The 26,656-nt window shown below is 45.8% G+C and overlaps 1 protein-coding gene across 2 annotated transcripts in view; it reads left to right on the top strand.

Annotated features, from left to right (window-relative positions):
• The first annotated feature begins 4,468 nt into the window (after window positions 1-4,468).
• The window catches only part of ARHGAP21 (Rho GTPase activating protein 21), a 109,885-nt gene continuing 87,697 nt past the window's right edge, over window positions 4,469-26,656 (top strand). For both annotated transcript variants that reach the window (NM_001398251.1, XM_015281380.3), the window contains exon 1: window positions 4,469-4,895. In NM_001398251.1, coding sequence (NP_001385180.1) covers window positions 4,818-4,895 — 78 coding nt within the window. In that variant the 5' untranslated portion in view covers window positions 4,469-4,817. The remainder of the gene's footprint in view (window positions 4,896-26,656) is intronic.

Below are 26,656 nucleotides of genomic sequence, written 5' to 3' on the forward strand. Positions count from 1 at the left end.
CTGTTACTGGAAAGAAGCTGAGGTGTCCTCAAAGCAGGGGTTAGAATTGTCCTGGTACAGGATAGAAAATAAAGCCAGGGAAATCAGCTTCTGGCAGCTTCTGCACAAAAGGTGGCTGTTCCTTCCCATGTCACAGTGCCAGAGACACGGGTCTTGAGAGCACAGCCAGAAATACTCCACACACAGCCTTACTGAGCACACCCAGTAGTCATTTTCACTTCACAGTCCTGAACCTGCCATGCATTTATGTAATATCGCACTCAAGCTGGCTCATTGCTTCAAGTCATTTACAGCTATGGCAGGGGAAGGCAATAGGCCGTGTTGCCCACCAGACTGGTTAGCTTAGTGGTAGAGGATATTTTGAGAACATATGAATTAGCACTGACACTTTTGCTCTTACAAAACACCTCTCTCTTCCTCACCTGCATTCAGCAAGCCTGGTGATGCTGGCTCTGATCTGCTTCAGTTCCCAGGCACTCTCAGGGCACTGCACTTCCCCTTTGTTTAACCTGGTGCTTGTCCTCAGGCTTGCCCTGCAGCTGCTCTGCACATCTCATTACTCATGGGCACTGCTGGCAATCATCCTCGTGCCCTAGACTGGAGCCCATGCAATTCATTTTTTGTCATGCCTTCAGGATATTGAACCTTGCCACCCTCAAGATGTACAACCCACCACACATCTTCAGCAACCTCTGAGGCTTTCTGGCTGGAAAATGTGCTCTCCTCACAACAGCTGCATCTAGGCAGAGATTTTACCAGGGAACTAAGTCAGGCAGAATACAGTATGTGCTCAAAATGGGACAACTTCTAGCACAGCAGGGTGCAGCTGGTAGAGACAGCATCGCTGAAGCTTCATGATGCCAAAACCTTCTCTTACTATGGGCCCAGTGGCAGGTTTGGCTGCAATTCTTCTTGGCAGTGCTCTGGAGCACTTTGAAAGCATCAGCATCCAGGGCCAAGTGAGGTAGGTGTGATTGCTTGTGGAGAGAAGATTGAAATAAAAGCAGAGAGGCACTTTGGTCAGAGTTCAGCGCACACATGGGAGCCAAGACGTAGGCATGGCAGCAATGGGATTGATCTCTGCAGCCAGAGGGGAGGTCACAGGGAAGTCCACAGAGGGAGAGGGGAATTTTATGATGCAATTACTAAGAAAACAGCCATCACCAATAGTATCCAGGATGAACAGTGTGCCAGCGTTAGGTGGAAAACATCCCTGTATCACGGCTGAAACACAGGAACCTTAATGCAGAAATCCATAAAGTAAATGCAGACAACGGTCAGATTGTTGTGTGGCTCCAGACACGGCTTCATAGAAGGCTTTCACTTGTCTAGGAAGGAACTGCAGTATCCCAGAACTATCAGTTAATGAAAAACGTGTGCACCATTTTGACGTTCTGGGGAGAATCTAAGGAGTTATCCTCACATAAGGCACCAGACAATGTCTCTGGGATGTGGAAGCTGTTGTACTGATGCCAGTTGGTGCCCTGACTATGTGCTGAAAAAGCCCACAGCCAGGATGCTCGCTGCGGTGCCCACACACACTGAAACAGAGAAGTAGCAGGGGTTCCATGTTCAGCCTGAACTGCTCAGAGTAGACCCTGACTATGAGATTTAGGCAGACAGAGTCTATAGTAGGAAGCATTACTGGAAGGATCACCTCAACAGCTGCCACGGGTGACAATTTCTGAGACCAAATGTGTCTAATTGCACAGCACAACATCTCTTCCCACTCACTCTTCCAAACCCAGGCCCTTAAAACTCTGATTTTTTCCTGTTGGACTCCACTTTCCTGCCTTCCCCCTCCCAGCACAGAATACCCAGGGTTTACTGTTATCTCCCACTACTGCCTATCTAATCTACCCTACCAGGTACTCCACACTAATCTAATCTAAGAAGTCCTGTAAGAAATCTGCTCTCACTTTAGCATCTGTTTCTCTCCACGTGTATTTTTCACTAAGGCAGGGCTATAGAAGAGCCAGCTCCCTGCTCAAGCAGCTCAGGTCTGGCATGTCACGGCAGGCTGCACCTGGTGAGGAAAGAGCAGGCCTTCAGGATGGCTGTGACAGCGTAACTGCTTGGGCAGGGAGTTGTGTTACAGTCCCGTTTTTGTGTCATCACTCACTCAGCAGAACTGGCACAAAAGAATGACTGAGTGCAGGCCCAGCTCTGCCCACCTCAGCCACTGAAGCCAACCAGCAGACTTTGCACCCAAGTGGCTCAGGTGCTCCCAGAGATGCCCGCACCAGCTCTCCTGTGGGGATGATACTCTTTAGCAAGGAGTGATAATAAACAGTAGGACGGTGCTAACACTTTAAGCTGCTGCAGCTGTCTGCTAACAGAATATGTGTCAACACCTTCAGACTGGAAGGTGAGAAAGTGAAATTACAGCTCTCGGTTACCCTAATTCTGCTTTTGCAACCTCTTTTATTAAATCACTCTCAAAGGCGGCTGAGGGACCCTGAGCTATCGCTTGTACGGTATGGAGCTGAGAACGAGCACGTCTCTGAGAGCTCGCCTCCTTCCCGAAGTTTTGTTCTAACGATGACACCATATTTAGCATGAAAAATTACAGCAGCCTTATGCATGAAAGCCCTACAGATATCCCGGCCCCCTAAGCAAAAACATCTGCCACAAAAATAGAAATCTGTGATGAAGGGGAAGAAAATGAAGTACATACAGTTTAATAAGGATTTGGCACTGCAGATATTCTTCTGATAACCGCACTAGTATGACCTTCCAAGAGTTAATAATAAGCTCTGCTCCCTCGGCCTCGCCATGAAACAACGTGTGATGCTGGGATCACATCTCCCTTAGTGATATTTTTGCCTCACTGTTACGTTCTGAACACTAAAGCTCAAGAATTTGATTGGCAGCGTAAGAAAAGCAAAAATGGGGGATTTGTCACTGTATTGATGTAGCTCTGGAGATATAAATAGAGCCTCACCAGATACTGAATGACTGCTCACATAGCCTATTCACGTTTCAATCCGAGATGTTTTATAAGTCTGACAACTTTCTGCATGGATATTAGTTATGATGCTCATTTAGATTTGGAGCCGGTACTGCGGTTCCCAGAGGAGAAGCGATGATTACAAATACATGGAACTTATTTAATATACATAATAGATTTCCAATGATGTTCTGCAGATTGACACAAGGACTGCAGCGCAGGGAGCAGCACGCAGCCAAGCACACGGCTACAGCTCTCGGCTTCGTTTGGGCACAGCTTCTCAACAGGAAAAGTACCCCAGCCGTTCCCCTTCTTCACTCTTCAAAAAATCTCCAGAGGTTTTAACTCTGGTCTTTTCGACTTCTTGACAACCGTGGATTGAATTTTAACTTCGCGCGGGGGCTGGATGGCAAATAAATCTTAAATGTTGTGTGACGACGAGAAACGAGGAGGGAGCCGGCCAGGCTCGTCCCGAGCCGCCTCCCGCAGGCACCCGCCGGCCTGACCCCGTCCCGAGCGCGGGCAGCCAGGTGAGCAGCGGGGCCGGCGCAGAGCCCGGCGTCCCCCGTGAGGGCGGAAAGGCGGCGATCACCGCCGCGCGGAGCCCTCCCGCCGGGAAGGCTGAGGGGGGAGAGGGAGGCAGCGCCCGGCGGCACGCCTAGGGGCTCCGCGCTCCCCTCGGCCGGGAGCCAGCCGCCGCGCCGTCCGCCTCGTCTGAGGAGGCGGGTGGATTTTCGGAGGGAACAGAAACCGCCGGCTCGTGGGCGGGGGACGAGAGCGGCGGGTACGTCTCGTCGCCACCGCGGGGCAGAGGGGCCCGAACGGCGCGGCCGCCGAGCGTGAGGGGCGGGCGGTAGGGGCAGTACGGCGGGGCGGGGGCCTTCCCCGGGCGGGGGTACCCGGGAGGGGCGGCGGTAGCTGAGTCGCACCGGCCCCGCGGGCAGCAGCCCCCTACCCCCCCGCGCCTAGCGAGGCCGGTGCCCAGGTGGCCGGCAGCGCGACGGGCGCAGCTGGCGCCGCCTGATGGCCCCCGGGCGGGGACCAGGCCGGGCCGGGCGGCCGCTGGCTGCCGCGCTCGGGTGGAGCGGCGCGGAGGCCCGAGGGAGGGGCGGCGGGCGGGGCGCGGTGGTCTGATCGCCGGCGGCGCCGGGGGGGAGGGAGGGCGGCGCTGCCTGGGAGCGGGGAACAAAAGCCCGGCTTCGGCGGCGCGGGGTTGCGTTCTTTTGTTGCCGCTTTCTCGGCAGAGCGGGTTCGCCGGCGGCCCGCCCCGCCGCCGGCACAGCCCAGGGCCGCGGGACAGGCGGCGGCCCCCCGGCTCCCGCCCGCCCCTCGCGAGTTGATCAAAGTTGGGTCGGCGCGGAGCCGCCGGCAGGCCCGGCCCCGCCGCTCCTCTGCCTCCCGCCGTCCGTCCCCGCCCCGCGCCGTTCCCCGTCCCGCTCCGCGTGCAGCCAGGCGGCAGCAGCACGGGCGCCGCCCGCCCCCGCCTCCCTCTCCTCCCCGCGGCCGGGGCTCGGGATAGGAGGAGTTGGAGGAAGAGGAAGATGACGAGCGGGCGCAATTAGCCCAACGAGGGACGGGTGGCGGCGGCTCCGCGCCGGGACTGACACCTCCGCTCTTTCTCCCGCTCCAGCCATGAAGGCGGACGCCGGGGAGCGCCGCTGAAGCCCGGCCCGGCCGCTGCCCCATGGCCGCTGCGTGACGGAGCCGAGCCCCCACCCCCGGCGGGGCCGCCCGGAGATCGGCGTCGTCGTCGCGACCGCCGCGCTGGGTGTGCGCGAGCGGCTCCAGCGCTGCTTCCCCGCTCCCTTCCCCTCCTCGATGTGGGCTCCAGAGGATTCGCACCTCCTTTGTAACCGGGAATGAGATAATGGCGACGCGGTGGGCAGCGGGGCCACCCGGCGGAGATGGAGACACCGAGCCCCCCCCGGGCGGCGGCGGCGGCCAGGTAGGAGCGTACGGGCGCGGGGCCGGGCGGCCGCCTCCCGCCGCGGGGAACGGCTTGGCTGGAGCGGGCTTAATGGCCGCCCCCTCTCCTCCCTCCCTCTCTCTCTCTCTCTCCCTCCCTCTCTCTCTTCCTGCCCGCCCGCCCCGGAGTTGCTGGGAGTTGGACGCTGGGAGCGGTGTGGGGCTGCGGCTCCCGCCCCGGCGCTCGGGCTGCTCGGCGGGGCGGCCCCGTCCCTTCCCGTCCCCCAGGCCGTGCGGCCGCCCCCGCGCTCAGCCTGGCCCCGGGCTCCGCCGCGGCTCTGTCCCCGTTGGCACCGGGGTGCGGCTTCGCCCTCCCCGCGGCGATAAGCGCGAACCCGGCGCTTCGTAGTGGGAATGTCGGCCTGTGCGCCGTGACCGGCGCTAAACGCGTTCTTAGCCGGGGTGTTTGTTGCTGGAATGCTTCTCTGTGAGTTTAAAAACTTGCTGGCGTGCCCCGTGGTGTCACCGTGCGTGCTGGGACAAGCAGCCCCTGGTCTATAGCGTGGAACTGTATCCAGTGATTCCCTGTGCGCTCCCTGTTAAGGGCGATAAACGTCCGTGAAACGACTGTGATTTCGGACTAACAAAACATGCAGCAGCTTCAGCCGAGCTGTCCCAAGGTCTGCCTCAAACTTTGCTCACAAAGCCAAACTTTTATGTTGTTTCTGACTTGAGGCGCTCTGTGCCCGTGACAGAAAGCTGACTTGGATCTGCGTAAGGCTGTGAAATGGGCATCCTTTATGTAGAGTTGCCTTTTGTCTGCTGAAACTGAACTGCAGCAGGCTGATACCGAGCATAGGGAGTTGAGAAAGGGAAGCTCGTTTTGAAGCTGGCAGGTTTTAGTCTGCCTGCTATCCTCAGTTCACCTTTTTGCCTTGATTTAAAGTGGCACATATGGTGGTGTAAGATTTTCCTCGCTGCTGTCGTGGTCTCTTAAAGCAGGTGGGTTAGGTGAGGACAAAATAGGAGTTTTAAGTAAAAGCAGAAGATGGTGAGGTTTCGGACTTGGTGATGAAGTGTTAATTTGTATGTGGATTTTGTGTTGTTATTGATGTCCTTTTCTGATGGTAACTGAAAACAAGGGCTTTTTTGGAGAGGCTTTTTTGGATCCCTTAGTACAGTTCATGTAAGGTGCGAAGAGGGAAGCAGCCACATGTTGAAGTGTTAAAGTGAAAATCTGCTTTTTAATTCTGTCGAGTCTGTTGGTCTCTTGGCTCTGGCTCTCCCCTCGTAATCCACCTCTCTGGCACTCCTGCAGCTCCTCGTCTTAAAGCTGTCGAACTAATAGGTGTAGGGTTGTAAAATGGGCTGTGATGCCTGTTGTTTTGCCTGGTATTGTGGTGTTGCAGTTAAATGTTAGCTGCTAAGAAAGCATGCTCCTACCCTGATAATTGTACACTGATGACTGTCTTAATCACAGCAGGCCTGACATAATCTTTGCTTGAATGAAGATAGCCCTTGTGAATGGCTAATCAAGGTTGCAGTGCTTTCTCAGGCTTAGAGTACAATTTATTTCCTTATTCTCATATTTTTTTTCTTAGAATGGTGTGAAAGGCCAAGACAGAATGAGAGTTGTGATCATCTGAGCCTGTGTTCTACTGTCTGGGTTCAGCTGATGGAACAGTTACTGTGCCCAGTGCTGGTGTGCTGTATGTGAACGATGTCTGACTGAAATGGGATGTGTATGGGGCTGTGAGGACAGCACTTCTCTGGGGGAAAAAAAAAAATATTAGGAAATGTTTTTAATGAAATTACTGTTTAAAAAAAGAAACTCAAACCAAAACTGTTGAATTTGCTAAGAAGTTGATGGGGGGGTTTTATGGTGTGCTAATGCTGGCATTAAAGGTATTAGCATTTTGGGGGAATTATTTGTTTTTGGGATGCTGTCTTCCATATGTTGTTCACATTGTGATGCAGTATTAACTCGAGCCCTTGTAATGTTTAGTCGTAGAGCTGCAAGTGCAGCAAGTTGTCATGAGGAAGACCCCAAGCACAGCCTGTGTTCATTATGGGCGAGGCAGCCACAGCAGAAGTTAGGATTTCCAGCCAGTCAGAGGTTTTGAAAGCACACAGCTATAAGCGTCGGGGTTTGGTAAGACACCAGTTGGACGAGGGAAGGGAACTTGTGAGCAAGAAACTCTGGCTTCTGTCATCTTTGTACACAGAGATGGGAAAACTGCAGACATATGGTTTGACTCCTTTAGTGCATATGCGGGTAGATAATTTTGTTTGTTTGTTTGGCTGCCTATTTTCTGTTATTGTGTGATCTCGTGTTCAATTTCTGTCTTGCTTTGCCATGATTTCTGTTTTTCACTTTTCCCTTTTGCTTTGACAGTGTACCTGGTGGTCTCTCTCACTCTGGAGCCCTGCACTGAAATGGTTGTTGAGAACAAAGATTATGCATTCAGGCTTGCAGCGCCTGTTCAAAGGGACAGATCACGTACTCTGGGCTCTTGGGGGAGTTGGCAGAGAGGGCCAGGGACTCTCAGGGCTGTTTGCCATTCTTTTTGAAATCTGACACACATTTGCAAATGGGAACAAGAATCGCCGAGCTTATGTTCATAAGGACAGATAAGTGAGAGTGTGCTTTCTCTTGCTTTTAGATTATTAAGCGTATGCTATCTCCATTTTGTCAGGTTGTAGTGGTGTTTTGCTGTAGAGATTAAGCCCTGCTGAGTTACAGGCAGTACTGCCTTAGTCACAACATCACATTTACAGGCTTGTCCAGATTCAAGGCTGGCGCAGGCTCCTTTGTTAGTGTAAATATGAACTCCCTTTCTCTGCCTACTACTTTGCATTTACTTAAAAAATCACCTTGTGGTGCAGTTTGCAACAAATCTGTATTAAAAAATTTCAGAAATATTAAAATGTAGGATTGAAAAAATATGACTGTGGCCTTTGTGGCTTTAAAAGGCAAACTTTTATGGTAAAGCATTGTTTCCTCTACTTATGAATTGTAAAAAATATCAATAAATTTTAAGAGTTTTTGATACTTTTCTGTTGGAACTCATTTGAACACATTTCCTTTTTTTTAATTGGACATATCAAATAGTTTACTGCAAAGAAATTTGGAGTGTGTGGTTTTTCTGAACAGCTGGATTGATAGGAATAGCAGACTGTCTTCAGAAACTCCCAGGAATTCTATACTGGACAAATAATTAGGAGGTGCATTTCCAAAGATGACAATAGAAGCAAAGTTAGCTTCTACAGTACTTTCAGAAGTTCAATATTGGTGGTTACAAACACAAGGGGAGGAAGAGTGCTACAATATCTTTCTCTAACACCTTATCAGAGGGAGCACAACTGCATAAGCTGGACAGGTCAGGCACCAGAGAAGGGCAATGATGACAGTCTAAATAGAAAATGACTGACATTTTCATGAGCAATAATTAGTGGAATGTGCTTACTATTATATACCAGCCAAGAGTGGTGACACCCATGTGTTTGTCATGTGTCTCTACTGTAGGAGCACAAGCACTGGAGGGCTGTGTTTAGGTACGTACAGACTGACATGCAGTAATTACACCTGTAAATGTGTGAGCTGCTCTGGAACTCTCTATCCGTGGAGACCACTACCTTTTCTGTGTGTAGAGGCAGAGCTATAATGGAAAGAGGCTTCATTGTAATGTAATGACTTAAAATGAAAGGCATTTGTAAAGTTGTGTGTAAAAAAATAATACACAATACTAGAAAGAAAACTTACTGTTAGAAGTGGCTGTTAGTCGTGGTGTTCTGGAGAACTCTGCACAAATATTGGGAGAATATCTCTCCCAAGGGAGAATAGATTTAATACAAATACCAGATAAGAGTTACCAGGAAAGGCGCTCATCTTAACTATTCAAAAACATTGAGTCAAAGCCTGTTTGTTCATGCAGGCCTGCCGCTGGCTTCTGCTCATATCTGTGTCAGAGTAAGCCTAAGGTAACTGACAGAACATGGACCTCTTCTGTAGGGAAATGCTACCAGTTTGGTAAGTCATAGTATAAAGCAGCGAAGTATTGGTTTCCTCCAGAAAAAGTGTAGCTATGCCTGACAATTAAAAGAAAAATGAATTTTGTCTTTCCCAAAAGACACCTTTGTCTGAAAAATAAGAACTTTTGGAAGAAAAGCCCAATGGATTGAAGACCACCTTGAACTGTGCCAGTACAATTACAGTATGCAGTACCACGTGTTAAAGTGGTAAATCGTAGAATATCTGGAGTTGGAAGGACCCAGAGGTATCAGCAAATCCAACCCTTGGCTCTACGCAGGACCTCCCAGAATGCAAACCCATTGTCCTATAGTGGTGTGCAAACACTCCTTGAACTCCAGGCTCAGGGCCGTGCCCACCGCCCTCTGGTGCTGCAGAGGAGACACAGGGAGAACCACTCCCTGACCCCCAGCTGCCCCTCCCCTGACACAGCTCCATGCCGTTCCCTCGGGCCCTGTCGCTGTCACACAGAGCAGAGCTCAGCGCTGCCCCTCGGCTTTCTGTGAGGAGCTGCAGCCGCCGTGAGGCCTCCCCTCAGCTCCTCTGCTCCGGGCTGAGCAAACACAGTGACCTCAGCTATTCCCTGTATGTCTTGCCCACCAGATCCATGACCATCTCTGTTACCCTCCTTTAGATGCTCTCTAGTAGTTTTATGTCCTTTTCATACTGTGGTGCCCAAACTGCACCCAGTGCTGGAGCTGAGGCTGCGCAGAGCAGGCAGCCCCTCCCTTGCCTGGGGGCAGTGCTGGGCCTGGTGCACCCAAGGCAAGTTGGCAAGTTGGCCCCTTGGGCTGCCAGGGCACACTGCTGACTCACGTTCATTTTGCCATCAACCAGAACCCATCCATGGGGCTGCTCTGCAAGGCTCTCATCCCCCACTCTGTACAAGTATCCAGGGTTGCCCCATCCCAGGTGCAGAAAGAATTTGGCACTTGCCTTTAAACTACGTGTGGTTGTTCAGCCCTCTGGTCTGTCAGGGTCTCTCTGCAAGGCCTCTCTACCTGCCCAAGGGAATCAACAGCTCCTCCCAGTGTAGGATCATCTGCAAACTTACTTAGTATGTATTGGTGTCCAGCATCCAGATCATTTATCAATACCTTAGAGAGAGCTGGCCCTAAGGTCTTTTTCTATAGCAGTTTTAATGAACAGCAAAACACTGACTTGATTTTTTTTCCTACTGTATGTTCTTTTAAACAGTCCCTGTTATTAAACTGAAAGCAAAAATAATATCCCTGCTCCTTCTGATGCATTATTTCTTGTCTGTGCTGTTTACTTGCATACACAAAAAAGCAACTGAGCAGACCGTTGGGAACTGATGACACTCAGGCGCTTTATGCATCTGTGATCTTGTGCTACTTGAATGTACAGAAGTGTCATCTTGGTGGATGACTAAATTGTAGCTCAGCAGAACTGTAGCTCAGTATTGCCTCTGGGAAAAGGAAAAGCTGATATTTATTTATTTATTTTTAATTTTGTGAATACGTGCATATGTTGCTTTGTAGAGGAGGTGATGATAACAGGAATGTGTGCAACCTGCAAGATTATTAAACAGAAATCTTTCTGCATCTTTTTCTGGGGAGATTTGTGTTGCAGTGTTTGATTAACCTGCTAGGGATGTATCTTGGTGCTGGTAGCTGTTTTTATTCTTTTCCTTTAACAACTGGAAGATGGAGAAAAATGAAGCTTTTCTAATGTTCATTGGCTGTGTTGTTCTTCACGGCAGTTGTTTGCATGTTGAATTGCAAAGGCTAGGAAGCAGCATATAAAAACTTAGGAAATGATGTTAAATGAAAACGGGTTTATTTCCTGTTGTTAATAAGAGGTCATTGTTTTTAAAAAGCCTGACTTAGCCCTGCTGCAAGTGGAGGGGCGGCGTAACTGCTGTTGAGACCGTGTGTCAATGGTTTGGGCTCCAGAAGTCACTCTGAGCTGTTAGGTGTGGCTCCTTCATTGCAGAAGACAACAATTCCTGTGAGCTCAGAAAGTCCTTGGATTTAGCTCTGTGCTACAGAGGAAGAGTTTGTCTGCCTTCCCTCATAGGTAATCTATGTACTAAATAATGTTTTGTGCCAAGCGTAATATATGAACAGTGGATGAGAGTTACGCTGTCCGGTCGGATTGATGCATAGTGGAAATAATCATGTCACGCTCTGCCTGTTCATTATACAGAATGCAGATTAATGTAAACTGCGTGTATTTTTCCTAAGCCCTTCTTGTGGCTTCTCATTTTTAATGTTTTTTATGAAGGCACTTTTTTTCCTCATCACCAGCAGTAGGTAAATGCAGTACAAGTGTGAGTGCGGGTGGGAGCAGAAACATCAAACAGACTTTGTGCTCCTCCTCTCAGAAGCTCTGCACATCTTGTAAACCTGAAGGTGCTAAAGAGAATGCTTTTAATCTTACGGTTGCAAGGTGGGATGAGCTGTTCTATGTATGCAGCTCTTCAATAACTTCCAGGCCTTCTGCACTGGAAGGATTTCCACTGTTGTGTCTGTCTTTTCTCATGTTTTTAAACAGAAGGAAATGTGCTTTTCTTTCAGTCCTTACACTGGAGCTCCCTGAATTAATTAATTAATTATTATAAAGGTGAAACAGTTTTCTGAATTCGCTCTTAGATCCCTGCTGTTAGATTTGAAGAAAACTCTGCTGGGGAGATGATATCCACAGTCTCTAAAATCTTTTTTCGCTCGTTGATAGGCAGAGTTATGGGCTTTGCTCTCTGGATCTCCTTATTTCTATTGTGGGGATAGAATTGCTCCATCTTCCTGAATATCTATGCCCCATTACAGCTTTGAATGCCATCACCAGACTGTGTTCAGTAGGAAATTTGCTGCTTTGCTCTTCCTGAGTTTTGCACAGAAACTTAAAGAGTTCAGAAAGTGTTCATGAATAGAGTACTGGGAGCTGTTGCAGCAGCTCTCTGAGCGGCACATTGTTTGAGGGAGCCTGATTGGGATCATGGTAGTACAGATTTGGTGCCGGGCATCAGAGGTGCTGTGTGGGCTTTCTGGAGAAATACCAGCAGCTCTCTAGATTCGGACTCTTGCTTGTAACCATGAGCATACACCTTCGGGAGTGTAGGTAGTAGGCTTATTTATGTTTCAATTTATTTTTTTTAATTTCCTTTTGCTAGCAGCTGCTGCTTTGCTAAGAGTGAATGAGGAGCCTCCTTAGGGGCCATGGCTAATTACAGCTCAGCTCTTGGTGGAGGGGTGCGCTGCAAGATAGACAGTTTTCTTTTATGTACGTGGCATTTGCATAATGCGTTAGGACACACTGTATGGACTGCATTAAGCACAAGCAAATACACTGTAGGGAATAATCTTGCACTGGCATCAGTGGGCTGCCTGATGACCTAATCCTCCTTATTTTTAATTCTGAGATTTGTTCTTTTTATTTTTCCACTTGGAAGGACAGGAACGAGAAACGAGAGAAAGCTTTAAATCGTATTGAGAACAGTGATGTTAAACACTTCTGAGCAATGATTGTAGTTGGTATGCATCTGTTGAAAAGAGAAATGTGAGCTTGTTTTTGAATTCATCTTGTAGTTCTACTGATTGAAGTGATAATGTGCTCTCCTAGTTATATGTTTCTGCATTTTTATGGAGTATTGCTTCTTATTGAAATTTAATTGCAAGTCACCCATCCTTTATAATGTATTTTATTTTCTCCTTTTCTATTTTTTCATCTAAGCATTTAGGACTTTTCATATTAAGGAGTTGATGAGAATGTCGGAGAATTAAAACTCTCTGGGGTGGGGGAGTCAGTGCTGCTTAAATCGACTTAACAATAGCATTGAACATGCAGATATTCTCTAATTCAAATCTATGTGTGCTTCTTATTTCAAAGTGCAAAGGCAGAACAAGTTAAAACACAGATATGTTTCCTGGGGGAGCTACCTGTTTTGACCTGGAGGTGAGCTCAAGGAAAACAATCACATTTCCAGAAGCCTTTACAGATTGTTTGGCTTGTAATAGATAGATGCAGTCTACACAGTGATATGTTCCTGGTACTGGGGCAGCCTTCTCAGCTGAGAATCAAAACATTGTGGTGTTTGGGCCACTGAAAGCAGCAGCACTTCAAGCAGGTGGCTCTTACCATCTTTAAGGTCTGATCTCTTTTTGTGAGATCAGGATCTGATTTGGGTTAAATTGAAAACCAAGGCTTTCATTCCCATGTAGTGATCAGCCTCATCTTAATTCCTGGGTTGCTGTTGTTGTGCTTTCTGGTTTTGATGCAACTTGAATAGTAAGCCTATGATTATTGTGAAAAGTATTCCCATGTGTAGCCACAAACATTTTTCATTCATCAATAGCTGTTAAATCCTACTTGTCCCTTCTTGCATGCATTTTGAAATTTTATTATTTCCATTCACCATGGTGAAAGGTGAGTAAGTAAACTTTGCCTGGACTAATCAGTTTTCATGGCAATTTTACAGGCTTTCTGTGTACTTACCCTATTTTCGTATGGGTTTGGTCTGAACACAGTCCAGCATTCTTTATATTAGTTATTTAAATTTATGGAGAAGTTGCTTTGGAGCTCCCTATAGGTGAGACTTGAATGTGATTTCCTTTCTGGCCTTTAGAAAGGAATAATGAATGGCTGTTGTTCTGCTCCAAGGATGTCCAAGTATCCCGTCTCCTCAAGTTGGCACTGGGAGGAAAGCTAGCAGATTGAAGATTATTCCTGTAAAGTTGTTTCCAGCAATCCTTGCATCAGAATCAGGAGTAATTCAGTATCCATAAATACTTGGGTAAGCTGGTATTCTGATACTGATGTCATGGAGGTAATCTTGCAAGCTCATTAATTGCATCTCTTTTCCTCTCATTAAAAAAAAAAAAAAAAAAAAAAACTTGATTATTGTTATTTAAAAACGAATAAATCTGTAACTGTCCAAAAGGGTTCTTGGAGCTCTGCTGTGGAACAAAGGTTTTTTATGTATGGAAGTGTTACCAAACAGGACGTTGTATAATGGATGCAGGCCAATGCTCGTAGCATTGCATAGCCTATGCCCTTTAGCTGGTCTTTTTTTTTTTTTTATGACTTTGTCAGTGGTTTTGAATAGGTTTTTTTCTGTTTACATTGTGACTGAGAATATGATTCAGCTGTACAGCTAAACAGGTCTGTCTGCTGTTTTCGTGAGTTAAGTGGCAATGGGGAAGTGAAGTACTTATTTTTCTGTTTCCCTTTGTACAGATTTTTTGCTTGCCAGTGAAGATAAATGTTGGTGAGGAAATGCTGAAGGACCCCTTGTTGTTCAGTGTATGTTGATAAAGCGAAAACTCAGTGTGTGTAAACGTCAAGTAGTGTGTTTGGGGGAGGTTAAAACAGTCAGTGTTGCATTGAAAATGCTGAGAGGTAATGATTGACTTGGAGCTCATGAGTGAAGTCCTCAGAGGTGTGATTGCTAGTTCTAAAGAATCAGTAGCTTAAGTCCTTGGTGGTGGTCAAAAAAGCAAATTGTCACCCATTTTCTAATAATTTTGAACAGCTGACGTTCTATGTCATGCCTTGGTGCATAGATCCGTGGCATGGTTGCAGCTGATGTGTCTAGGCCTGCTTTTTTGCTTCCCTCTTTGTCTTTCCCCATCTGAGAAATAGCATAGTAGAACAAGAAGAGTCTCAGAGCAAGGGCAGTTATGATTATTGAGCATATGGAGTTGTCTGTGTACCAAAAACGAAGGAATTTAGGACTTCACAGTTTAGGAAAGAGGAGACCGTGGAGGTGTGGTGAGAACTTGAGATGTGGTGGCCTTCTCAGTCTCCCTTGAATTTGTATGGATCAGCGTTTCACTGTCTGTTCCAATACATGTCAGGTGAGTAGTGGAGTGAGAACGAGCAAAAGAAGCTGGCCCTTATGCATAACAGTTAATTAAGCATATTACTCATCACTTATAATACTTTGGAAGCTGAAGGTGTGTATGGAAGCTGAAGGATAATCCAGGTCTGTTTTTTGGAAGAGCGGTTACTAAATACCGTTGTAGTGGAGTGCATTATGGATTTGTAATTGAAGCTTGTAGAATGCTGTGGTGATGCTTGCTCTTGTGTTCTTAATTGTCAGCAGTTATTTTGGTCACTGCTGGAGGGGGGCTAGGTGGATCTTTGATCTGACCTACAGCTCTCTTCCTGTCTTCTAGTGCCAGTTCCATGGTAGCTCACCACAATTTCTTCTGCTTTTGTGCCTCCAAGGCTGGTTCTGTGCTAAGCATGCTGAAACAAAGCAGCTGTTTGCCATCAGCAACTGGAAGTACAGTTTTTCAAATGGTCATGATTTTTTTGTCTATTCTTGTTTCTTGAAGGCTCAGGCTAGATATCAGCTTTGAATACTTGCTTTTATTCTTTAGTTAAAGTTTCTATTAATTCTTAATGCATCAGTGGATCATCTAATATTCTCCACTTTTGTGTTCTCAGACTTTTCTACTTGCTTTTGATCTTGCAAGTATTCAGCAACAGACCCAGTAAAATCCTGAGGGCTACAGCAGAACTCCATTCTCCTCCTTGGGTGGATGATGCCGCTGGGTCTTCTGCCCACCGCAGAAGAGTTGGTTTCCTGTATTCCCTTCCCACTCTGGTTCTGTGGTACCTGATTAGGGATAGAGGATGGCTCTTTGAGGAGCTGCACAGCAAACTACATAGCTTTGGGGTCTGCTGGCGTACAGGAAACAGTGGAGGGAGAGGCTGTACCTGGCAAAAAGCAATTTCTCCTCTTCACCAGTCCTTAAAATCAGTTCTCAAGAAGGTTAAGAGAGGTTCATTTCTTACTCACAGGCCTTTGAAGTGAGTTCTGCTGATTTTAGGTTTTTGTCTCGTGTCGGTGGGCAGAACAACTATCTGCCCCCTCCCAACCCATCCCACGGAGCTTGGTGCTATTTTTAAAGCTGGGCCTGAAATGTTAAATGGCTTTCATGGTGGAGATGGTTTCTGCTCATGTAATCAGTGATTCATGACTGAGAAACCAAATTCTTTAAGGTGAGAGGAGCCTGTGGTAATACCAGACAGTTACTCAGCAAGGTGTGTATGGGATAAAAAGTTCTGTTAGGCTTCTATGTGGGTAATCAATTTTTCCTCTAAATTAAATTGGAAAATTATATATACTGAAACTTGAAAAACTATGGAAGACCTCTTGTGTTTAAGCCTCACCTCTCAGAATGTCATGATGCCTGTTTTTCCACATTATCTCATATGAGTTTATTTGGGGAAAAAGATTCTAACCCACACCTCTTAGAGCACATTCACCTTTTTATTCACTTCATGGCCAGGTATGAGACAGTAGTACTTTGGATGATGCAGTGTCAGTTAGTGATGCAGCAGTTGTCTCAAGGCTCCCTTATAGCTCAGAATGGGAACCTGAAGTGTGGAAACCAGGATTTCTGTCCGTGTACGAAGTTTTGCCTCAGTTGTGAGGAGGTGAAGCACAAACACCATCAGTAATGTCTGATTCCTTTTAGTTACTGCCAGAAGGGTGAATCATATGTATCAAAGGGTTTTTTTTTCCCCTTTAAATTCAAGCCATTAATGCTGTCAGATGAATTGAGGGAAAGGTATTATGTATGAGATTAAGAACAGGATTTGTGGGAGTGACTTGACCTTAAGTTCAGTTAATGCTGCAGTCTCTTCCCCCCCTTAGATAATCTGGCCTGGCAGACTTCTCTTTGCTTCTTAGGGCCCAAGATACCATAAGCTTTTATTCCTTGAAAGGCTCTTGTAGTCTTCCCCACTAGGAGAACGAGAAAGCAGGGACTGCAAAAATGAGGATTCTAACCTTTACAACCCATGATGAGCAGCAGTAGTGTTTTCCCAGTGTTCTTTAACCTGGGATGCCATTGTTTCTTTGAGAAACCTGGCTTCTTTCTTCTAGGCATGTTTTTTGGGAAGGTAGTAGGAACAGTTGCATTTTCTCACTACAGATATATTTCCAGATAGTTCTTTTTCTGTAGTAAAGCCTTTCTGGGATGCTTTGCGTTTCTTTCACAAACCCATTTCATCACTGTTACATTATTCTATGTACTGCTATTACCTATGGCAGTAGAAGCTTTACTGTTCCATTAGACTCTTTTGTGCTGTGAGTTCCATCCAGTTCCCTGAAGTTCCACTGCAGTTATTGCTTAGAATGTTTGCAGCCTAGGATACTTTTTTTTTTGATTCTTAAGTACAGATGACTTCAGAAGTTAGTGAAAACTTATGGGTAGGAAAAGATTTTATGGTGGTTTATGTTAATGAAGATTTCCTATTGAAAAACAAAGTACTATCTAATAAAATAGCTGAAATGGGTGAAAAATGACATTGTTCCCACCATATCATTCCATAAAATAACCTGTGGCAGTCCATTCAGCTAAAGATTCTTGCTGACTTCAGGAGGCTTTAGATCAGCAGTTCTAGTTAATGGGCTTTTGGAAAAAGTCTTGTCATTCTTGAGACAAATGGTGGTGCCAGTTCTATTACTCTTTTATTACATGCTAGAATATAAGTAAATAATCTGCATCACATACTTTCTGCTAGCCGTATCTCCAGGTACTTGGTGCTAGGTTTCAGTACAGATACCCAAGCATCATAACATTCTTAAAGCATTAGAGTATAAGGGCTTCAAAGACAAACTTTATTTTTACTGATATGTAGCTAGATACAATATCTAAAACCTGGCATGCTGTTAGCTATGAAGGAAGAATAAGTTTCAGATATTAAAAAAGAAGTCCTTGAAAGAGTTAAAGATACTTACTCAGAACCAGGCAAACAGACTGTGAACACACCAACTGTAAATTCATGAACTGTTACGTGAATCTTAGAGTAAAGAGAGAGGAAAAATAGAAAAGATTCCTGTGCATCTTTTCACAGTGAATCATGGCCTGAAGTATGAATTTACTTCATCTGGTGTCTCCTTCCAGCATTAAGGAAGGATGCCTAAGAGAACTACCTCTTCCCCCTTGCTTTTTTTTCCTGCTAGAATTTCTGGCTCTCTGAGGTGCATATCAAACTGAGTTTTCCCTTTTGTTTTCTCTTCCCTATACTGTGCTCTGTTTGATGGAGTTTGAGGAGGCTGTTAGCTTTCTTTGCTCTGAGGGCACATTTGTGAATGTTGTTCAACCTGTTGACCATCATGAGTCCAAGGGCCTTTTATGCTGAGCTGCTTTCCAGTTGATTGACCCCAAGTCTGTGCTGGTGCTCAGGGCTATTCCTCCCCAGGTGCATGACCTGACATTTCTATTTGAGTTTCTTATTTGCCAGTTTTTCCGGCCTGTCAACATTCACTTGAATGGCAGGATGCCCATCTGGTATATCAACAACTCTTCCCAGTTTGGAATCATCTGGAGACTTGGCTGAGGATACACTCTGCCTGATTGTCCATGTCATCAGAGAAGATTTAAACAGTCTTGGCCTCAGTATTGACTTTTGAGGCACACCACCAGTGGCCAGCATCCAGCTGGACTTCTTGTTGATCACAACCCTTTCAGTCTGGCACTTCAGCCAGTTTTCAGTCCAGTTCACTGTTCATTTGTCTTGCCTGTACTTCATCAGCTTGTCTGTGAGGACAGTGTCAAATGCTGTCCTGAAGTTGATACTTGGACATCCGCTGCTCTTCCCTCTTTTCACCAAGCCTATAAGCTGCTTGGAAAGAGGTATCATGTTTGCTAACCATGGTTTCCCCTTTGTAAATCTACCTTCTTGTTCTCTGTATGTTTGGAAACCTTTCTTGTTATCCTGCATGTCCCTTCCAGATTCAACTGCAGTTGGGCTTTTGTGACCATGACTCCATCACTCAGTGGATCTGTATTCCCTTTGGATCACCTAGGTCCTGCTCTTACATTTGAGTTCAGCCAGAAGCTCTTCCTTCATCCGTGCAGGCCTTGTGCCACCTTTGCCTGATTTCCTGCACATTGGTGTGGACCATTTCTGAGCTTGGAAGAGGAGATTCTTGAAAGTCAGCCATCTTTCTTGGACTCCTCTCCAGGATAGTCTCCTGTGGGATTCTTCTCTGCTGATCCCTGAGCCCTTCAGGGGTCTTGCTTTCCTGAAGCCTGGGGCTGCAATGCTGCTGTTTGCCTTCATTCCCTTCAAGGGTCCTGAACAGCACTATTCATGGTCAGTGCAGTGAAAACAAAAAGCAGCAGAAGAGAGCCACCTCTCCAGTACCAGGTATTTTTTGCACAGCCTGTTACTATCCCTTACCTAATGAAGAGCTTAGCACATGGCTAACAGTTTCAAGATTGATGGGTCACTGTGCATGCCAGTGCTGCAGTAAGACTGGTAGAAGACATTCCTAAGTTATAATGTGAACTTAATATGATGCTAGCAGAGTTTTTTTTAAGGATCAAGGCTTAAATGTAAGCAACTCTGAATTGAATTCATGTCTTCGTGTTGATTACATAGTTAGCTTAGTTTTTCTCTAAAAAAAGCCCCACTTCTTTATAGGTTTCTGTGAGTGTTTTTATTGTATTCCCCAGATTCACCTGTGGTTGTTTTTCAAAAAGAAATCAAAGAATGTCAGAGTTTCCAGTAACTTGTTATGTAGGATTTCTGGATGAAATGTTAGTATTCCACCAAGCACTGACAGACATCTGATAGATTCTGAGTGATCAAGGACTTGCCTATTAATTTACGGTTTAAAGAAAAACAGTACATTCTAATTAGGTTTCTGACACATTAACACTGGGTAATAGTTCACTTAAACTATTGAGAATGTTGCAGTAGTATTCTGAGTAGTGTGTTCTTTTTCACTTGCACAAAAATCTGTTAGTGGATGAGTGGATGAACACCTTCTCAGTTACTTGAAGTATACTGATTCAGCTTTTCTTTAACCTGGATTTCTGGCTTATGTTGTTTCAGTCCCAATTTGTTTTTCTGGGAGTGAATAATTTGTTTCTGACTAAAAATAGAAAGAAGTTAAATTAACACAGTAGCAAAAAAATTCCCAGTAATGAATTTAGAATCATAGAATGTCTTGAGGTGGAAGGGACCTCAAGGACTGTCAAGTTCCAAGTCCCCTGCCACAGGCAGGTTGCCAGCTGCTAGATCAAGTGCTAGATCAGATTGCCCAGGGCCCCATCCAGCCTGGCCTTAAACATCTCTAGGGATGGGGCATTCATGACCTCTCCGGGCAGCCTGTTCCAGCACCTCACCACTCTCTCAGTAAAAAAAAAAAACTTCCCTCAATATCCAGATCTCTCTTCCTTTAGTTTAAAACCATTCCCCCTTGTCTTGTTACTATCTACACACAGGAAAAGTTGATCTTCTTCATGTTTATGATCTCCCATTAAATACTAGAAGGCTGCGATGAGGTCTCCCCAAAGCCTTCTCTTTTCCAGGCAGAATGAGCCCAGCTCCCTTAGCCTGTCATCATAGGAGAGGTGCTCAAGCTCTCTGATCATCTTTGTGGCCCTCCTCTGGGCCCTTTTCAAAAATCTTTGTCCATTAACTGTGTTCTGCTCACAAAGAAACAAAATTGCCCTTAAGCGATATCAGGAAAGCCTTCACCAATAGTCACGGATAGAAAGAAGAGTTGTACTCACCCAGCTGGGGAAAGGGCTCTCTGGCTATGCAGCACTCCTCCTTAGAAAGTAACCTGTGTCCAGTGGGTGCTCTCCTTCTCGTGGCTGACTCTTATATGAGCCCAAGTTGGCTCCACCCTGGGTCCACCCCTTCTGGTCACTTGGGAGAACAGGTGCAAACACTTTGCCTGTGCTCCCTAGGCCAGCCACACCCCTTACCAGGTGCTCAATCAGCAGTTCAAGCCTTTTACCTAGCAGTTCCTCTACAAACTGTACCCAGTTTTTGCATGCATGGAATCTTTCAGGACAAATTCTTCTGTATTCGGTGCAGATGAAGAGTTCTTAACCTGAGACAAACATTGAGGGATGGATTGCCAATGTTCTATTAAATGCTCGGTTGTCATTTTATGTTGTCAGTCATTGTTGCGGAGCCTAGAAACAACACCATTTGACACTGTCTGTCACCCTACTCATCTTCACCTCTTCGTGTTGAATATGAAGTTACGTATGCTGTTGGGTTTCTACGTTTAGTGTGTGGCGGTGTGTTGTATTTTTAAATGGGTAAAAGACTTGAGAGAAGTTTTACGTGCTGCATTGGCAGCTATGGATGGGGTGGCTCAGGCAGTCCAGTGAAGGAGAAAATGTATGTTTACAACTGCTATTGGTAGCATTGGTGTTGTAATTCCTACTGTTATAATTACTCTTGTAATTCCTATCTATGTGGCAGACTGGTGTGGTTTCATGTTTATTGTTCATAACTCTTGGAGTGTCATCTTCTAGGTGTAGGGATGTGATTCCCTGTCTGCTTGGCACTCACTGGGCTTCTCAGCACTGTGAGGCCAGTGGAGCCAGCATGGCCAGGCCTGTGGCAGGGAAGGCTGGAGTGCAGCTGCAGGGCTTTCAGCTGCTGGAAGGGGTGTTAGGGAGAGGGCACTCAGAGTATGCTCAAAGGTACTGTGAAAGTAACGTGATCTCCAGCTGAGGACAAGGAAAGGAGCTTCTCATGGTGGGTGGTTGAACACTGGAATGGGCTGCTGGAGTCCAGGAACCTTCTTCAGCAGCATTTACCACATAACTGGGCAAAGGCCTCCACAGCTGCTTGCCCTGTCGGTGGTCTCCACTGACAGTGATTAGAACTGTATGTTCTTCTTCCTCCAATAGTATTTTATTATGTTGTATAAACTTTATTGGCATATGTTTTCTAATAAAAATGAGATTATTTCTTACCATGTTTAGGCCAGGAAAGTGCAGCTATCCAGGCTTGTAGAGTTCTTATATGTTAAGAAAGCAGAGCTTGCAAAACGCTGAGTTCTTTTATCACGCATAGATTGATTTTGAGGCCCACCTGCATGGTGCTTAATGAAGATGAAGCTCAGCAGAACAGTGCTATTTTGGACTGGTGTGGGTGGCATCTCTTTTGGAGACAAAGGTGTTTCAGGCACAGAGATAAAAGTAACAGATGATTCATCTTGGTACTAAGTCTGTCTTCTGGAATTTCTTTGTGAGGGCTGAGAAGGAGATGGCTTTTTTTCTCCCCTCATGAGTTTTGACTAGAGTGATGATTAGGTACAATTCAGGGTTCTTCTTTGTCACCTGACTCCAGAGGATGACATCTTGGTATGGAAAATGAAAATCCATTTGACTTGCCAAGTAAAGAACTGCCTTGCTTGTGTAGCCCCTGGATTTAACTACTTGTTTTCAGGATCAGTGGTTCAGTGAAACTGCACATCTGCTTTCTAGAGGATTCTCATTGATTTGACTTCATGTTGGGAAGTTCTCTTGTGCTTTTAAGTTTTTTTTGTGTACATCATTCTCTTCTGTCAAGATACTGGGAATGAGGAGGAAGAAAGACGGGTCTGAGACTAGTGTGCTTCTGAGAATGATAAACGGTGATGGTAGCCATAAATGATTTAGGTCTTTATACCACATGTACTGTCCTTGCCTGTACACAACCACAGCCATGCCTGTCCTTCACTTCATTACTGTCTTTACTTGCATGGATGCTGTTACTGGTTCCCAAAGCACTGCTGAAGCTACATGCGTACTTGTTTGAGGGTTGGAGTGAAGTTATAACTCCCAAATCAGTGTGGTGGAACCCTGTTGGCCAGAGTTCTGGTACAGCTTTGCCTGTACCCTGTAGTAACAGTGATAACCCTAAAATGTTTTGAAGCTCAAAGAGACATTTTATTCACTACTATTTACAAAAACGGTTGGAAAAAAATATTAGATCAAATCAAAAGTTGTCAACCAGTCACTCTTCACAGACTGGAGTGAAGTAGGCCCTTGCTTCTAGAATTAGTTTCAGATGAGGCTTTCATTTTTTGTCTTTATGAATTGTACAGGTTGCTACAACTCGGAGACCAGTTTTCTCCAGTCCCTAGGAAGTTTTTTTTTCCATCTGTGAGACCTGGCCGTGTCTCTGGCATTATTTCATGACCTGTGGGCTCCCCACCTTGTTGCCATTGCACTTATTTTTTTTGTCTCATGCTGCTGTGTGCTTTCTCTCCCAAAGCCGGAGCAAGCTGAGATGTGCCTTCCCATAGAAACCCACTATTTGCAGTGCTGAATGTGTTGGGGTTACATGGTGGGAAACGTAAGGGCCTTCCTCATTTTTCCCTGCTGGGTTGGCTGCTGGGCTGGCTGAGCTCTTTATGTAAGTGCTACATACTTAATGTATGCAGCAGAGGTCATTTAAAAAGTGAATTTCACTCATCATCAGATGGTTTTTAATGCTAGTGAATTCTCTGTGCATTCGCTAGTATGCAAATTTGAGCAAATTTGTGTTTTTAGGATGCTGCCTACTTGCGTTCTTACATGTTATGTTGTGGGAAAGTACGTTATTCTGCTTATCTCAGCTTCCAGAGGGTGTGATGAGCTTTATTTTTTGTTCAGATTTTGGACGGATGAATTGTGTTGCCAGCAAAGCGAGGTTTAAAAATAGAATTCTGAGACGCATTATTACTAAGATGTACTTAGATACCATCCCTGCGGTGCTAAGTGTGTTGATTCTGTGGTTTTCTGCAATCAGTGCACTTCCCTTTAGTGGTAACCACTGAAAATTACCTTGGGTTCATAGTGTAATTGAAATTTTGAGGCTAGAGGGCGAAGCCGTTGACTTCCTCTAAATGTAGTGGGGCAGTGCTTCTCGTTAAGGAAGAACAGGTCTCTGCCAGTGCTACAGATGTATTTTGCATACTGTTTGTTTTTGTCATAAAAAGTTTCTTTTATTCTGTGGTTATGAAATAGAAGGTTTTTAAATTCCAGTGTTACGAAAGAACAAAGTATCATGTCACGTTTCCTTCGTGCTGCAAGTAATTGCCTGTTAAATACAGACTAAGTTGGACACCTGGCTTCTGGCTTTTTATCCTTCAAACAGGTATTGCAGTATTGCTTAGTAGTACATAGTGCTGCTCATGCTCTAAAAGTATGTCCAGTTGTCTGAACTCTAGAAATACTTGAGATTTCAGATACACTCCTTTCTTCAATCTAATACATAGTTCCATTTAGCATCTATATGGTCAGTACCTTGCTATTTGAATTTCCCTACTACGTGCTTAAGTTTGACCACCGCTGAGGTAGGCTCCAGATCCCTTGTACTCTGCAAATGGTACTCCAGAAGCTATGCCTTATAGATTTAGATGCAGTGATACCTTTGCAGTACTCCCATGTCTCTTTAATTTGAGCTTTTTCTGTATAGGAAAACTTGCATAGAATCATAGAACCACAAAGGTTCAAAAAGACCTCCAAGATCATCTAGTTCAACAGTCTGCTTACCACCACTGTTTCCCCGCTAAACCTTGTCCCTTAGTGCTACATCTATATGTTTCTTGAACACCTGCAGGGATGGTGACTTAACCGCCTCACTGGGCAGCCTTTTCTAGTGCTTCACCGCTCGTTCTGAGAAGAAATTTTTCTTAATATCCAACCCGAACCTCCCCTGGCACAACTTGAGGCCATTCCCTCTAGTCTTGTCACTAGTTACCCAGGAGAAAACATTGACCCCCACCTCGCCACAACCTCCTTTCAGGCTGTTGTAGAGAGCTATGAGGTCTCCCCTGAGCCTCCTCTTCTCCAGGCTAAACACTCTCAGTTCCTTTAGCCACTCCTCATAAGACTTGTGCTCCAGGTCCCTCACAAGCTTCATTGCTGTTCTCTGGACATGCTCCAGAATGTGAATGTCTTTCTTGTAGTGAGGGGCCCAAAACGGAACATAGCACTCGAGATGTGGCCTCAGGAGGGCTGAGTAAGGGGGAACGATCATCTCCCTGTTCCTGCTGGCTATGCTATTTCTGATACAAGCCAGAATGCCATGTCATCAATAATGATACTAAACTGAATATACTCCAGTACCAACCCATGGGGAACACCACTTGTGACTCATCGCCAGCTGGATTTTAACTCCATTCACCACCGCTCTCTGAGCCTGGCCATCCAGCTGAGAGTGTACCAGTCAAAGCCACAGGCTGCCGGCTTCTCCAGGAGAATACTGTGGGAGACCGTGTCAAAGGCTTTGCTGATGTCTAAATACGCTACATCAACAGCCTTTCCCTCATCCACCTGGTGGGTCACTCTATCACAGAAGAAGATCAGGTTGGTTAAGCAAGACCTGCCTTTCATGAACCCATGCTGGCTGGGCCTGATCCCCTGGTTGTCCCACACATGCCGTGTGATCTCACTTAATATGATCTGTTCCATGGCCTTTCCTGGCACCAAGGTCAGGCTAACGGGCCTGTAGTTCCCCAGATCCTCCTTGCAAATGAGAGTTGCACTGGCAAGCTTCCAGTCCTGTGGGACCTCTCCAGTTGACCAGGACTGTTGATATATGGGTGGAAAGTTGCTTGGCAGTCACCTCCACCAGCTCCCTTAGCAACCTTGGGTGGATTCCATCCAGCCCCATGGACTTGTGGCAGTCCAGGTGTACTAGTAGGGCTCTAACTGTTTCCACCTGAATTGTGAGGGGTTTATTCTGCTCCTCACCCAAGACTTCTAGGTCAGGGGATAGATTACCCTGAGAATGATTGGTCTCACTTTTAAAGACAAAGGTAAAGAAGGCATTGAGAACCTCAGCCTTTTCCATATCCTTAGTCATAGTTCCCTGCTGTGTCCAGTAAAGGATGGAGATTCTCCTTAGCTCTGTTCTTACTGTTAATGTATTCGTAAATAAAGTTTTTTGTTCCCTATTACTACAGTGGCCAGGTGGAATTTAAGCTTGTCTTTTACCTTTCTAATTTTCTCCCTGCTTATCCTAGCAACTTCTTCATACTCAGTTGTCCGTTCCTTCTTCTGCAGGAGGTAGACTCTTTTTATCCTGGAGCCTCAGAAAAAGTTCCCTGTTCATTCACACCTCTCTTCTTCCCCACTACCTCATCTTACAGCACAGGTGGACAGCCTGCTTCTGTGCATCTAAGACTTTCTGCTTGAGGACTGTCCAGCCTTTTTAGATCCTTTCAGGACAGACTCCCAAGGGATTCTCCCTAACAGTGTCCTGAATAGTTCATAGTTTGCCCTCTGGAAGTCCAAGGTAGCAGTTTTGCTGGCCCCCCACCTTACTTCACTAAGAATTGAGAACTTTGCCATTTCATCGTCGCCCTGCCCAAGGCAGCTCCTGACCTCCAGATCTCCTCCCAATTCTTTGTGAGCAGCAGGTCTAGTCGGGCACCTCCCCTGGTAGACTCCTGTACTAGCTCTGTGAAAAAGTTATCTTCCACACACTCCAGAAACTTCCAAGACTCCTCCTTCTATGCTGTATTATATTATGATGATCAGGAAAACCTGACTGTTTTCTCCTATGCTCATGTAATGTTTTGGACAAGAATGGGGCTATAGGCTCATTTCATCATAATTATTTTAGATGTCCATGGTGTTGAAAAGAATTCATACAAGCAGTAGTGGATTGAAATGTGTTAAAAAACACTAGCCTGAGGCACTGCATGTCTTTTGTACTTTTCATGAGAGGACTGTGATCCCTACAGTTCTGTAGGGTAACAGTGATACTGTAGGATTATGGAGAAGAGAATGATTTATTGTCCAAAATAAAAGCTATGAAGTGTGACTTGTGTAATAGCAGGATGTGGAAGGAGTGGAGGGCAGTACACTTGGAAATGCAGGGCCCATGTTCTTCAGACAAAAGATAGGGTAGGAAACAGATGCTGTAATGGAGTGAAACAAAGCAGAAAGAAGTGTTGAGTCTGATTATTTATTATTTATTCCATGGTTGCCATCAGTCTGCTCATCTGTTAGTTCTTTTGCAGGTACTCTTGAACTCACTGGCCAATTTTGGTAAAATAT

Source organism: Gallus gallus, chromosome 2 (assembly GCF_016699485.2).
Source record: "Gallus gallus isolate bGalGal1 chromosome 2, bGalGal1.mat.broiler.GRCg7b, whole genome shotgun sequence".
NCBI classification, from domain to species: Eukaryota; Metazoa; Chordata; class Aves; order Galliformes; family Phasianidae; genus Gallus; species Gallus gallus.